Below are 14857 nucleotides of genomic sequence, written 5' to 3'. Positions count from 1 at the left end.
TGGATGTTTAGTCAATAGAGAACACACTGTGGATATTAAATTGTTGGATGAATGCAATAATGTCTCTGAAAGCCAAAATGGGGAACTGCCTCAGAGTTACTTCTGCAGAACCACTCAGTGGTAACAGTGGCGAGCAGCAGCACGTCTTCCTCTGCAGAGCTGCTGGTTAGAGCCATTTCTTTTTCCTCTTCTGTAGCTTAAGTTACTTACCATCATTGCATGCAGTGAAGTACTCTGGAAGGAGAGGTGTGACAATCCAGAGGGATTTGTTGCCACCCTGAAAACAAGTGTCAAGTGAGAAGGCTGGTGTAATTCTGTGTCTTCAAATAAAACTAGGAAAGCTATGCTGACCAGAAATGGATTTAACCATTTCTCCGTGTGAATAAAATACTTAATGCAAGTTTGGGAAAACCAAATAATTCTTTCCTTCCTTTTTTTCCCCCTTCAGTTTAGTCTGTCACTGCTGAATATCTCTGTGGAACAGTAAATTTTGTTCCTTGAAAATAAAGCAACTTCCATTTATGAGTCAGGAATTACTTCTGTTCAACGTATTTATTAAAAGAACCATGATCTATTCGTTTGCTTCCGGGTGCCTGTCGCAAACGGGATGTATCGGAGTGTATTTTAAGGATGTGGGAGCTTTTGGGGGGTTATTTATGTATTTATTAATCAAATCCTGTTTGAAGAAGACAAAGAAAAGCTTTTGCAGTCTAAACACACGTCCTGGTGGCAGACTCTTACATTAAAAATTTATATGCTAAGATAATTGTGGCTCCAGAATGATGTCATGGTAAATGAAAATGAGTACTCTTAGGAAATAGATATAAATATGCAGCCATATATGTTTATTTGACCATACTTCTGTCTTGAGCAATCATGACAGGAAAAGAAGGAGGTAGGAAATGACAGAAGAATAACAGAAGTGAATGGTGGTTGTTGTTGTTATTAATGATAATAATTTCATTTTTGTCTCAAGGAAGTTTGTTGTATGTATAGGGTTTTTTTCCTGTTCTGTTTTTCAGATTTCAGCTATGTAGGACTGAACTCTTGATGTCATGTTTGACACTTTAAATATCAAGTAGAAAGCTTGGTATTAATTTTATAAGAGATTTAGTACTCAAAAATAGCCTTATTGATAATCAGCTTTGTCTGTCTTGCTTCTGGAATGGTCACTCCGTGTTTGTGTAACTGGAAGCTTTGTCATACATAAAATTTAATCCGTTTGGGAGCTGATCTGTGGAACAGCATTTCAGTAACTACTCGGTGACAAATGTGTGTTCGTTCCTGGGTTTTTGTTGAACTGAAACTTTGCTGTGTAGTGGGTTAAGAGAAAGTTGTCTCTTTTTCACTAGAGTTTCTCTTCGTGTAATCCTGTAGTTTCATGGTTCTCCCATCAGTTGATGACTCCACTCTGAATTAAGTTTCGCTGCCCTTCTTTTGGGTTCTTCTACCTGGTTAAGCCACAAAATAGCATACTCTACTTGGCTGTAATGTTAGTGTGAAACAGGGAGATGGTGATCCTGAAGTGTCTGCCAAAATCTGGGTTCCTTAGGAACAAATAAGTAATATTTGTGTCATCAGGAGCCTATTTGCCTTAATACATTGGGGGGGGGGGGGGAAGTGTTGTTTACAGCCAATAAATTGTTGGCCAAAGGGACTTCTTGTGTGCGTGTTTGTTTTTCAGTTTGGCACATCAGTTTTCATTTAACTTCTCAATGGTCAGGAGTTAAGGAATTTGGTCTGCTTTCAGGAGTTAAGAAAATGGGTCTTTAGGGGTTTTGTTTGTTTCTTGATGAGTTGGGGCTCTAATTACGGAATCAGGTCTTCTACTGCTTTTATGACTTCCAGCATGTTCTGTGCCTGTTTTGATCTCATGTGTGACACAAGATCCTCTTTCAGTCAGGTGTAGCTCCACCAGAACTGACCATCTGTCAGACTTTTGTTTACTATATACTTCACTGGTGTCATTAAACACTGATAGCTACATATCTGTGCGTGGAAATAGGTGCATAGGGACAGCGATCCTGGCAAGTTAATGAGTACTGTCACTGCAAAATGAATGGTTGGGATTGGGATTGATTTTAAATTGATAGCCTGTTGATGGTAAATAAAAAGTTTTCAGCTCTGTTACAGGCCTGGGGTGAGTTGGACCTAAAGGCTAATTGAAAAAAAGCTATGAATGAGTCCATTTCCTGCCATTGATTTCAGTACCTTTCCAGGCAGACTTTAATTGGTGGTGTGCAGACTACAGTTACCTGCATCTGGCAGCTTGGGTTCACACTTTCCTTTTGGAGTGTCTCCATACAAGTCACAGAAAGAAGAAAATGTTTTTGTGAGCTTAATCACACTCAACAGAAAGGAGGTAGTTGTCATGCTGTCTTAGAAAATAAACCTTATTTTGCTTTTACTTTCTATGCACATGAATTTCCAGGGGATGATGGGTTGCATAGATTACTGTCCTCCAGTTGGTGTGCCTTGGATCACTGCAGTGTGGATATGCTAAGGTCTGTCCTGAGCTATGTATGTAGCACAGGTGGTAAAACCACTTCAGACTTAGTACCTGAACAGAGCACTGATGTTAATGCACAGTAGCAGTGGTGCCTGACCTGCAGGTGATACCTTAAATTGTTGGGGTTTTGAATGCCTGCTGCTGGTGCTGCAGAGCTCTGTTGTGGTGGAGGTTGATTATTTATTTATTGCTTTTTACACATAACTGCCAGGCTGCAGAGAGGGGGATAGTGTAAAAATGGAAATAGTTAGATTGCATTTCCCGCATGGTGACTCTGCCATTTCTTTCTGCTGGGGCAGGAGGGTTTGAAACAGTTGAGTCTGTTGTTCCCACAGCTTTAGCACACTTGAACTTTGTGCTTTTGTGGTGTCCTCTCATCCTTCCGTCCTCTGCAGAAGCAACTCTCACCTTGGGAAGAAATACAGCTTGTTTGCTTTGCGCAACAGCTCTGATGGGCGCAGTGGCACAGCTGCTGCTGTCTCTCTGTGGGAGATAGATGGAAAGAGAAACCAGTAAACAAGGAGGGCTTGAGTCTTCTTTGGGATGGGGGTTTGACTTCAGTTGGTTTGTTAACTGTCAGAATTAATGGTAGAGTTAAACTCTTCTTGGTATGGTCTTCAAGGCAGTGTTTGTAAGGTGAGTGGTGTCCACATTCCTCCATCCTGTGCTGCACCTGTCCTATGGAGACAGGCTAAGAGATTGGGCTTGTTCAGCCTGGAGAAGAGGAGGCTCGGGACAGACTTAATAACAGTCTTCCAATACCTAAAAGGGGCTACAGGAAACCTGGAGAGGGGCTTTGGACAAGGGCCTGTAGGGACAGGCCAAGGGGAATGGCTTTAACCTGCCCGAGGGGAGACTGAGGTGAGCTCTTAGGCAGAAGCTCTTCCCTGTGAGGGTGCTGAGGCGCTGGCACAGGGTGCCCAGAGAAGCTGTGGCTGCCCCATCCCTGGCAGTGTTCAAGGCCAGGTTGGACACAGGGGCTTGGAGCAAGCTGCTCTAGTGGAAGGTGTCCCTGCCCGTGGCAGGGGTTGGAGCTGGATGAGCTTTCAGGTCCCTTCCAACACAAACCATTCTATGGTTCTATAAATGTGCATGTGGCTTCAGGCCTGCAGGCTGGCAGCTGCCTGGCTGGGCCTGCGCAGTTTAGCCCGCACCGCACCATACAGCTCACTCAGGCTGTAGTGCCTCTAATGGTTTCCTTTCAAGAGCTGAAACTGAGATCAAACCCACCTGCTCAGAGCCAAGCCTGGCTTTTCATTCCTCCGAGGTGTGAGGCACTGTGGCAGCAGGCTGAGGGGCCAGCCAGTGAGCTGCTCTTCCCTCCGGGCTGTGGAAGTGGCTTTGCTGGCATCATCCCCCATCACAAGTAGTGGGGAGTGGAGATATCAGCAAACCCTTTCCCTTTGCAAGACTTCAGCAGGAGATCAAAGGCAGCTCTCTAGCCTTGGGAAGCATTTTTGCTCTCTGGTCCTGGCTCCATGTGTGCTATTGCTTCCCTGGTTTTGATGTAGCCACCTTCCTAACTCACTTGAAGCTTTGCTCTCAGTGTGTCGTCTTTGCTGCAGGTTCCTTTATTTTATGGAGAATATTCCTCTGCAATTGGCTTTGCACTATCCAGGTAGGGTTGCTGGCAAGAAAAACTGATTTATTGATATTTAAGGTAATAAAAAATATATATACATTGGGATTTCAGTAGAAAAGCAACACTAAAATTTCTTTAGTCCTGGATCTACATATATCTTTTAGCTGACAGATATAATGCTGTATTTTGTAACACTGTATGCCCTCATAACCAGCAATTGGTACAACATACCTGTGCTTTTAAAAGGTGCTTTCGTTTGTATCTGCTCTAAGTCACCAGGTACTAAAAATAAATATAACTCAGCCAATCCCAGTGGCATTGAACATCCACTGTTTTACCACTGTAAGCTCTAGATCTAATTCCAGCTGTTTGTAAGTAAATGTTTGATGCAGCCTTTGTACTATGTTGTCACTACTTGCTTTTGGCGAGAAGCGTGTTGGGTGTCATGTGTGAACACTTCTGATGGATCACTATTTTATGTATCTAGTCTGTGCTATACAGAGGCTGTAACTCAAAAGAAGAGATTCAGCTTTGCACAACAGATTTGGAACGTGTCCATAAAATGCTTTTGCAGAACAGATAGAGAATTGTGTAGAGGAGCAGCATTTGCTCAGTGCATTGCACCATGGAGATGGGTTTTGTTCTGGCTCATCTGTCTTTTGCTTCTGTTTCATGTTTGAATTTTGAATTCTGAGGTATGCAGTATAAAACTGATATCTAAACCAGATCTATACTTCTTGAGGTGCAAAGTAGTCAACATTGCACACAAAAATCAATATTACAGGGTCGGTGGTTGTGTGGGACCTCTATAGCACAATACAATGGTATTATATGTTTTCTTCAGTAATAACTGCATTGTAACAATCTTTAGGTGCTTTGTGGACTTCTTTCTCTTTTGTTGTACCACCAGATTTAAGGTGTTTAAAGGACTGTGACTGGTTGTCCTGAGGTATCGTGGGGGAACAGCTGAGTAAAGACGTTTTTAAAAGGATAAGCCCCAGACCTCAAGCTTGCAGAATGGGATGCCTGTTAGTGATGTACCTTATCTTCTGTTTCATTTCCAGTTGCTCTTCTACAACGGGTGGCTGAATTGGAAAAGGTCAATGCAGAATTTCTGCGCACAAAACAGCAGCTTGAACAAGAATTTAATCAAAAGAGAGCAAAATTTAAGGAGTTATACCTGGCTAAGGAGGGTAAGTTCTCAATTCTCTGAATTATTCTGAAGGTTATTAAACTTCACATACTTTCTGTATGAAGAATAATGTTTGTAAGGCCAACTACTACTTCCCATTTGCCTGTGCATGCCACACACTTTCTTTTTTTAAGGATAATTAGGATTTAAGGGGGGTTTCTACTAGGATATCCAGTGTGGTTAAATGGCATACGGTATTGTTTGATTTGCCAAAAATAGAAAAGTAACAGTAATCTTTTACACAGCTATAATAAGAACATAAGAAACAAGCAGAGAGTGAAATTCAGTAGGTGGCTACTTAGCTTCCTAGAATGAATTTTTAGGATTCAGTTTGCCTGCATGGATAGGAATCAGCAGAGTAACTTGGTGTACACTGAAAAACACCACTGAATTTTAATACTCACTTGCTGAAGTCATGGTGTGCTCATTCTCTGTGAACAGCAGCTGATCTGGTAAGTGGAAAGAAGTGGTCTAGATGGTGTACTGTTTGTGCTTTGTGCCTAGCTTTTTAATGCAGTATTAATTTGTCTTCAGTTTCCATCTGAGGTAGAATATAAGCAGGCGAACATAAAAATTTTAATACCAGCCAAGGGCATCTATTTCAATAACACTCTTTAGAGGAAAATTTGAACCATATGAGTTCAAATATCTGATGCAGAATTGCAGAGCAGAGATAGCTGTTGTTCTGAGAGCCAAATTGATTTATTTCTAATCCTGATGATTTTCCTGTCTTTAACATATGAAAGCAGAGCCAAAAAAAAAATGCATTAAGACTGCAGCTGCTTGTATAAGCTTGTGAGAGCAGAAATACAACAGCCATAATGAAGATCAGACCATACAGAAAGCCTTTTTCTTTGCATTTCTAGCAGCTTGATAAAAGGAAATTTAAGCTACAAGACACTGCTGATGAGATCAGCAATAATTCTCCCTTTCCAGAACAGTAAAAACAAAAGAAAATAAAAATCAATTGTGATGGAAAAAACATCCAACTTTCACATGTACTTTCGCTCCGGTGAAAGGATACCAGAGGAGAAAGTACAAGCAATTACTTTTCTCTCCCCCTCCCAAGCTTTTTTCCCTTCCAGTTCTCAAGACCTTTTCCTAAATGTACATTGTGACTGTTGCAACCCATCCTTAATACTGTTTGAAAACTAAGTAATATAAATACTATATGATCCTGTTTTGTTTTGTTTTACATGAGAGTTAATGCCTTTTTGAGTACCCGATTAGCTCTGGGTTCCAATCTGTCTCTCAAGAGGTAAGGTGTGAGGCATCAGGATTGATAAGCGTTCTGGTACTGAGGAAAAGACATGGAGATAACTGGTGTCTGCTGTACACTGGCCAGATGTTTCTGCTAAAAGTGATTGCCATTGAAATAGGCGATGTGGGCATAAAACCATATTTTGTGTTAGTGCTTTTGGAGTCAGTTGTATAATATACATCTTCTAGAGCTTTTTGCTTCAGATTAACTGAAAACTCAGGAAGATAATGTGAAGTTAGTTTAATTTCTATTTGTAGTTGCAACAGTTAGACAAGTAGTGGATGTTTCACTGAATGTATCCCTTTTTTAGTAGAAGCTCAGTTTTGGAAAAGCCATGATAAAGCGTATATTCTTCTGTGGGCTCCACGTAGTGGTCACAGAGTGTTTCTGTTCAAGAAATACGAAGTGTTCTATCCAAATTCAGGATCATTTTGGTGCCAAAAGTGAGGGAAGAACTGGTTTCCTGTCTGTTGTTCTTATATTTTCCAGATTAATTACCAGAGTGAGTTAAGTAATAATGAACTAATTAAAAGCACAGTTCACTTTCATCCAGTCTATTGATTTCGTGGGTTATATCTGCAGTGTCTGCTTTTTGGCTGCATCCATGAGAAGGTACTTGTTTAATGAAAGGCAAGGGCAAGTGACATCAAGAAATAATGTTCCCTAAAGGTACCTGTTAATGTTTGTTTGGTTGTTATGGTTAGTTGCTTTAATATCAGTACTTCCTTCACCCCCTTGTTAGAGCGCTGTTCTTTGCCATAGCAGCTATGGATCCTCTTCAGATTGAATTTATTAATCAAGCTAAATGTAAATAAAGCTCATTGTAAATATTAGTCAAGCTAAATGCAAATAACACTTCTTTTCAGAGGACCTGAAAAGACAAAATGCAGTGCTGCAAGCAGCCCAAGATGATCTGGGACAACTGCGGACCCAGCTGATGGAGGCTCATGCTGAAATGGAGAACATCAAAGCTATCGCTACCGTGTCTGAGAATACAAAGCAGGAAGCTATCGATGAGGTGAAGAGACAGTGGCAAGAAGAAGTAGCTTCATTACAAGCTATTATGAAAGGTAAAAACCAGGGAAGCTGCTGCCATGAAGATCAAGCCCCTCTTCAGGAGGCGTTCAGTGCTATGTGCTGACTCTTGCACAGAACATGGATAGCTGCTTTTCATGGCTTGGCAAAACCTGGGTGCAGAAGTGATGGATGAAGCATAGTTCCTAAGTTTGTGAAAAAGAGCTTGTTGGTTCTTTTCTGTTAATATGAGGGTAGCATTTAGAAGGAATCATGGCAATGGGAACACCCACATATATGCAAAGCATTTTTGAGGGACTATGAGTGTGATGCTTCATCATTCCATGAAGATAAGTGTAATGAATGTAATTTGACAAGTCTGAAAACAGCTTTAGGCTGGCAGCATGATTCTCTTCTCTTGTTGTGTGTAAACACTGTTCTGCTGTCATACAGTTGTGTCCTTCCAGTACTATCACACAGACTTTTCCCCAGGCTAGTGACTGAACATGCTGCTCTGTATCAGTCATGGGTCTTTTTTTTTCCTTGATAGTTTTGAGCTATGCTTTGTTATGTTTGCATGTTGCACAGCTGTTGACGTTTCTGAGACAAACTGTGTGCAAGGAACAGAATGCAGGATGTAAACTGGGGACACTGTTGCCATAACTGGCTGCTCTTTAATGTTCACAAACAAGACCACAGTATCCTGAGCCTCCAACCTGTTGGCTGTAGGCAGTTTTTCTCATAACCTGATTGTGCTTTTCCCCAGAGAAGACAAACATTCATGTATATTGAGTACACAAATTTCTGTTTATTTATGATCTACATAGGTACAGGCACCTAGATGAAGGTGCAGTTGTGCCAGCTTCTGTGTGTAAACAAAGACAGCTCCTTACCTGAAGGGGTAGTATCAGGGAAATGAAAGCTACATGAGATGTTCTAGTTTTTCTGTATTTTGGAGTAAGTAAGTAGGGGTTAGATTGCTTGGATGATGTGTTTGGAAGTACGAATGTGCTGGTAAATAGGATGTTAGAAATGTATGTTATTTTGAAATGAGGAGTTACACAGTTTTGGGGGCTTGTTGGTTTTCTGTTCTAGTGGTGGTACAAATCAAGATGCGATTCCTTTGGATCTTTTGCTTCTGTTAGTTGGGTTTTGGGGCAAGAATCAAAGGGAAGAGAGAGGAAGGGAGAGTTGTCCTGTTTTGATCAATTATGATAAATCATTGGCTGGTTGGAGGTAGAGTTCCTAAGGCTCTGTTTTTTTAACTTCCACTGAAAATAAGTTTTGAAACTGCTCTTTTATAGAGACTGTTCGTGACTATGAGCTCCAGTATCATCACAGGATGGAGCAGGAGCGAGCTCAGTGGAATCAGTATCGAGAAAATGTGGAACGGGAAATAGCAGAGTTAAGAAGGAGACTGTCTGAAGGTCAAGAGGAAGAAAACCTAGAAAATGAAATGAAAAAGGTACGTTGAAATCTAGGTTTTCAGTTTCAGTTTCAGTACAGACCTGTAGTGGTATGGATGAGTTCATTTCCACTGCCTGCTCATAGTTCGTCAGAAATATGCACAGCCTCATTCTGCCAACTTTCAGCTGTGTGTTCAAGAAAGTCACCATGACCTAATCCTGCATTTGAATCCATAAACATATTGTACATGATTCTGAGGATTGCATCTGAGAAGCTGGTTAAGGTTTGGCCTTGAGCTTGTAAAGGCAGGAGGCCTTGTAAAGCCTCTCATTGTAACGTCAGGTGAACTCAAGATTCTTCTGAATTGACTGTGAAATCATGGAATCTCTTTTACACTTGTGCATCTTTATTCTTTTTCTCAGATCATATAATCTTCTGAGGTTTTTAATGGGTGCTATATCTAAAATATCTTGTCTTTCTTTAAGGTGAGTCATGTTTGTGCAACACAATACTAGTAGCTTCCTAGGAAGTGCAGAACCTTGCTGTCACAAAACAGGCTCTGGATAATGAAAGATAATTGCCCTGCAGTTTGGAAACGTTTTATTGTTGCTGTTGTTCAGAGATCTGTGACTTAAAAGAGTTCATGAAGTAGATTGCTGTTAGTTTGGCAAAATGTTACAATGGAAGAAAAGAATTTTAAGGATCACACCTCTAGGAGAGTCTGAATAACACATTTTAATACAGGAAATGAGATGCTGTGGCATCTCTTGCATATGACAGTATCTTTATGTATCATTTTTCAACAAGATAGATAATATCATTCTATTAGAAGTTTGAGTGGAAACTTTAACCTCAATTTTGGAGTCTCGGTTATTACTTCACCGTCAAAAGCAGACCTAGTGACCAGCACTCATTTTGTTAGGAGATAGAGGCTATTCAAGGTGCTTAGCTCACTATCACACTGATGTTTAATTCACATCCTTACTCCCAGCCTTCCACACACCCCCCTTTTTGTGTTTTTAATGGACACATTTGCACTATGTTACAACCATGGTGTCAAACTTCAGCTGTGTTTACCAAGCACTAAAAGCTAGAGTAACTTCTGTCCTGGAATTTGATGCAGTTGTGCCTTTCCAGTTGGTTATGTTCAACAGTCTGATTCTGCTTTCAGAGACCTTTCTGACTGTTTCTCTGAACTGGTTGGTTCCAGCATGGATACATTTGTTGCTCTATATTCAGCATTGAACTGTGTGAAATCAGACTGGTGATGACATATTCTTTCAGTTATCATGAATAATGAGGAAAAAGCTTTTTTAACAGGCCTAAAAATGTTAGCCTGTCATTAGTTTATATGAGTCAGATATAGGTAGCATTAAATGAATAGAACAGATACAATAAATGAAATATAAAGCAACCTGAGAAGTTGAACTGCTCCCATCTGCTCTAAAAATGTGACTGCTGAGTTGCTGGCTGCGAGTGACAGGATATGTATGTACGTGTGACACTGTCACATGTCCCTGGTATTGAATTCAGTGCATCATGTGATGTCCCTTGCTTTCCTCATGGATTTTATTTGCACTCCTTGGACAAGCAAACTAGCAGTGACAGAATGTAGCAGAAGTCAATGAAACATGAAGCAGTTTAATTTTGTTTAGTCTACAGAATTTTCTTTAAAGCTTTTCAGAGCCCAAGGTGCTGGTAGCATGTGTATAATGGTATTGCAATATTGTTTTATTTTGCCTGTTAATTTTAGGTTTAGAAAAGTTGAGTGGTTAAAAATATTGTCTATTTTTCCTCCTGAAAGTCTTGCTCAGAATTGAGTTGTCAGTAAGCTTACCAGAAACTGAAAATCAAATGGGTAGCCTTTAAGATCTGCATTCTGTGAGGGTGGTGGGACACTGGCACAGATTGCCCAGAGAAGCTGTGGCTGCCCCATCCCTGGCAGTGTTCGAGGCCAGGTTGGACACAGGGGCTTGGAGCAAGCTGCTCTAGTGGAAGGTGTCCCTGCCCGTGGCAGGGGTTGGAACTGGATGAGCTTTAAGGTCCCTTCCAACCCAAACCAGTGTAGGGTTCTAGTTTAGATTTTAAACAAGACACGAACATTATCTTTTAGTGGCTGCCTTTGCTGATAGGTTAAGAAAGTGTCATTTTTTGATGCTTCAGCTTTGGGGTGCAATTCGCAGCCTTCCCTCCCCTGCAGTAGAAGAGAGAGAACAACTGAGCGCTCTGAACCTCCAACACATAAATCCACCCAAATTAGATTGCTTAAATTCCTCATGGCTTGAAGAATTTTACTGTGGTGAATATTTGAGTGTTCTGCTTGCTCTTGTGGAGTCTATGGGAGCTGTTACCTTCACTTGGAAAGATTTTAGTGCATCCATTTAGGAAATGGGGATGTCAGGATCGCCCGTTGACACGAGTAATTCTGATTTTGAGCACTGAATGCGGTTTCTCATTTTAATTCTTGCTATATTTACCTGGCTGTTTCTCTTTTTTTCCCCTTATATCATTCTTCTCATTCTGCTGTCCAGCTTTGATATATTCAGAACTACTGTTTGAGAAAAATCATGGGTTTTTTGATCAATTGTGTATATATAGTATTGAAACAGTTAGTACAGTGACACCAAAACCTGATGCTACATCAGTAGTAATTTTAAGTTGAAGAATGGTCTTCTAAAGCAGAGCAAAGCTACACTATGCATTACTGTGCAGATCCTTTTTATCTTTGTAAGTAAATGAATGGCCAATAACTCATCCTGCAGTTCTGTGTTACTCTTTCATATCTGCTATGTGGTAGCACATTGCAGGACAATGAAGGCCTTTAATAACAAAAACGAACATATTTTGGAATGCCTGATCCATAAATTTTCTCCCAAGTATCAACAGTGATAGATTTACTAACGTTCTCTTTAAAAACAAATATTCATGACCTAATCCATACATGGATTTAAAATTTAGCTGCCTTCTGTGAATGGAGTAATACTGGCCTGTTGTCATAGAGATGACTGCTGAACTAAATAAATAGCAGTAAGACGAGTATTGAAAGTGGAAGTTCAGTCAGCTGTATTTGTTGGCATAGAGATTTTCTCCAAATGGCTCCCATAATGGAAACTGTTGTGGTGAAAACTATGATAATGTGTTATTCATAATTTATTGCCTTAACTTCAGGCCCAGGAAGATGCTGAGAAGCTGCGTTCAGTTGTGATGCCCATGGAGAAAGAGATTGCAGCGCTAAAGGAGAAATTGACAGGAGCTGAAGAAAAAATCAAAGAGTTAGAAGCATCAAAGGTGAGGTGGAGCTGCAGCTGTATCTGAATTTATATCTTGCATCATGCTGGTTTGATGTAGATAAGTCAAATTTTATAAGAGAGAAAAATATGGATTGTGAGAGTGTTCATGTGCAATACATCTTTTCTCCTGGACCTCAAATAACATATTTGGCTTAGATACGTTTTTCCATCTTCCTGTTTTGAGGGTTGTGTTATGTGTGTGTCATCTGTGCTAAGTTCAAATGCCATGGCTTCAGGTCTGCTAGTAATAAAAAAGAAAAAACTCTAGAAAAATAGCTGCTTTGCATCTCTCCAACAGCCTGGCCTTTAGGTTATTGTCAGGCTTGCAGCCACAGGAAGATTTGCATTTGGCAAAATTCTTGGGATCTGCTTCCATCCAGCATCTGCTATGTTTCGTTGTCTAACCCTGGGCTTAAAACTGAGGCAATATCACCAGGATTTTTGTATCTTAACCTCAGATTCATAGAGATACTGGTCATTGCTGCCAAGAAATCACGGTCAGTGATTTATTTAGCATTCCTGTGTTCTTCACGTACATCAGAACCCCTGTTGAATTTTCTCATCAGCTCTGAAGGGTAAATAATATCTACAGCACTGTAAGATAGTTGCATTTAATGGACTGTTTTATACAGAAATGAAGATGTCTGCTGTAACAAATACTTTAACTTGAAAGTCAGATATGCTGAAGTTGCAAAGTAACTTACCATGGGGATGTTTTTAAGACACAGGAATAAATACCTTCCTTATAAATTCCTGAGATTTAGGAGTACAGTGTGAATTCATTTAACAGTCTAAAAATATTTTTGCTAGATTGACAGGCCATGCTTGAGTGTTTTCTTTCCTCCTAGATTCTTTGCTCTTTATAGGTCAGATTTTTTTCAGGTTGAAATGTGCCTAGGAATAACAGTTCTGCAAGTAGTTCTGCTTTTTCTCTTGATGCAAATAATACTTCCTTTTCATTGCGAGGATGAATGTGGGGAAGATGAGGAAATGTGAACTGTCTCTTGCTGGCTTGTTCTCAGAATGCTTTTTGGTTTTCTCCTTTTTTATCTTTTCTTCTTAAGAACAGTCTAGAACTTTCCTTCAAACTTTTCTGCTGAATTTGGTTATAAAAATCATAGGTCATTCTTGTGGCAAGGCCTGAATAAAATTGATAGGGTTTCAGGACCAATTTATTTCAGAAATAAAATTGTGCTGGTGTCTCTGTCAGGCCTCTCAAATCTGACAGTGTCATTCTATGGGATTAGTAAAACACAACCACACATCTCTTGGAAAAAAGTGGATAATCACTTCATACATGTTTCTAGTTTATTGGGAGGTCGGTTTTAAAGAAGTCTTGCTTTAGATGGTGATTCTTACCAAAGAAAATTACTTAGGCATTTAATTCTTACCTGTGGTCAATTTTTTATCGTTATTCCTTCTGTCTGAAGTTGCCAAAAGCCCTACTTCAGGTCGCCTTTTTAGCTTATTGGGAAAGAATTGCTGGTCTGTATGTAGCAAGGAGACATTTAAGCACAAACTTAGGAAGTTGTGTAAGTACTTTAATACATGGCAGTATAAAACTGCAAGATATTATTTACATGATGTATATTACTAGGTGGGTATGAGAATGATGTGCAGAATGAGCGGTGTGTTTGACTTTTCTGTTGGTTCATCTTCTGCCTGAGTCATGTCATTTTCTTTTTCAATGTCGGGTATTTAGCTGGATTAATGAAACAATGTGTTTCTTTTCTCTCCTATCCCACATCCCCCTTCCTGTTCCTTCCTTCCCAAGGGCTGTTCCCTGGGGGTCAGATTTCTCCATTCCAAAGGCATTTAGTGGATAGAAGACTTGGTGTCCTAGGGGAGGAGAAGTTGTCTCCACCATCAGTGGCAAGTTAAAGCCGAAGGGTTGTCTTGAGTTCCGAGTTGGTGTCTGTGGCTTCTACACTTGCTGAGGAGGAAGATGAGCAGCAGCTCTGTGGAGCCAGTTAGGAATTGCCTGAAGGCTTTTGTTTCCTTTAAAATAAAAACTCTGATTGCTGACTCAGCAAACCATGAAACTGAGTAGTGCCAGAAAAGAAACCTTTCAACCCATTCCTTGCTCCAAGATGGGATCCATTTCTAAGAGCATCGTGTTTGACAGATGTTTATGTAACCCTTTCTTACAATCATTATATTTCTTCAGTATGTCATCATGTAATTGCTTTGCATTGACAGATTCTCCTGTCTTTTTGCAGCAGTCTTTCATGGGTTTGAAAACTGTTTTCTGTTTCTAATGAGTAATATATTCAGAAGTAAATTCAAGTACTGTTGGCACACATATATATTTGCACACTGGTGGTTGAATATTTGTGATTTCTAGAAATAAACTTGTCCTTCAGCACCTGCACATTACCCAAACAGGAGATGTAGAACTTCTAACAAAAAAGAAATGCCTGAGTGTGGTCATGCACTGAGATGGTAGATTTCCCTCTTTTTATCCAGGTTAAAGAACTGAACCATTATTTGGAAGCTGAGAAGTCATGTAGGACAGACTTGGAGATGTATGTGGCTGTTCTCAACACACAAAAATCAGTCCTGCAAGAAGATGCAGAGAAGTTGCGGAAAGAACTGCATGAAG

The 14857-nt window shown here is 40.2% G+C and overlaps 1 protein-coding gene across 2 annotated transcripts in view; it reads left to right on the top strand.

Annotated features, from left to right (window-relative positions):
* The window catches only part of RABEP1 (rabaptin, RAB GTPase binding effector protein 1), a 45678-nt gene that overhangs the window by 14744 nt on the left and 16077 nt on the right, over window positions 1–14857 (top strand). For both annotated transcript variants that reach the window (XM_057410740.1, XM_057410739.1), the window contains exons 2-6: window positions 5156–5284; window positions 7411–7614; window positions 8863–9023; window positions 12134–12253; window positions 14722–14857. In XM_057410740.1, coding sequence (XP_057266723.1) covers window positions 5156–5284; window positions 7411–7614; window positions 8863–9023; window positions 12134–12253; window positions 14722–14857 — 750 coding nt within the window. The remainder of the gene's footprint in view (window positions 1–5155; window positions 5285–7410; window positions 7615–8862; window positions 9024–12133; window positions 12254–14721) is intronic.

This window comes from Pezoporus wallicus, unplaced genomic scaffold (genome assembly GCF_028554395.1).
Source record: "Pezoporus wallicus isolate ANWC-B61680 ecotype Strahan unplaced genomic scaffold, APGP_CSIRO_Pwel_v1 contig_8705, whole genome shotgun sequence".
NCBI classification, from domain to species: domain Eukaryota; kingdom Metazoa; phylum Chordata; class Aves; order Psittaciformes; family Psittacidae; genus Pezoporus; species Pezoporus wallicus.
This window is presented reverse-complemented; position numbering and strand designations above follow the sequence as displayed.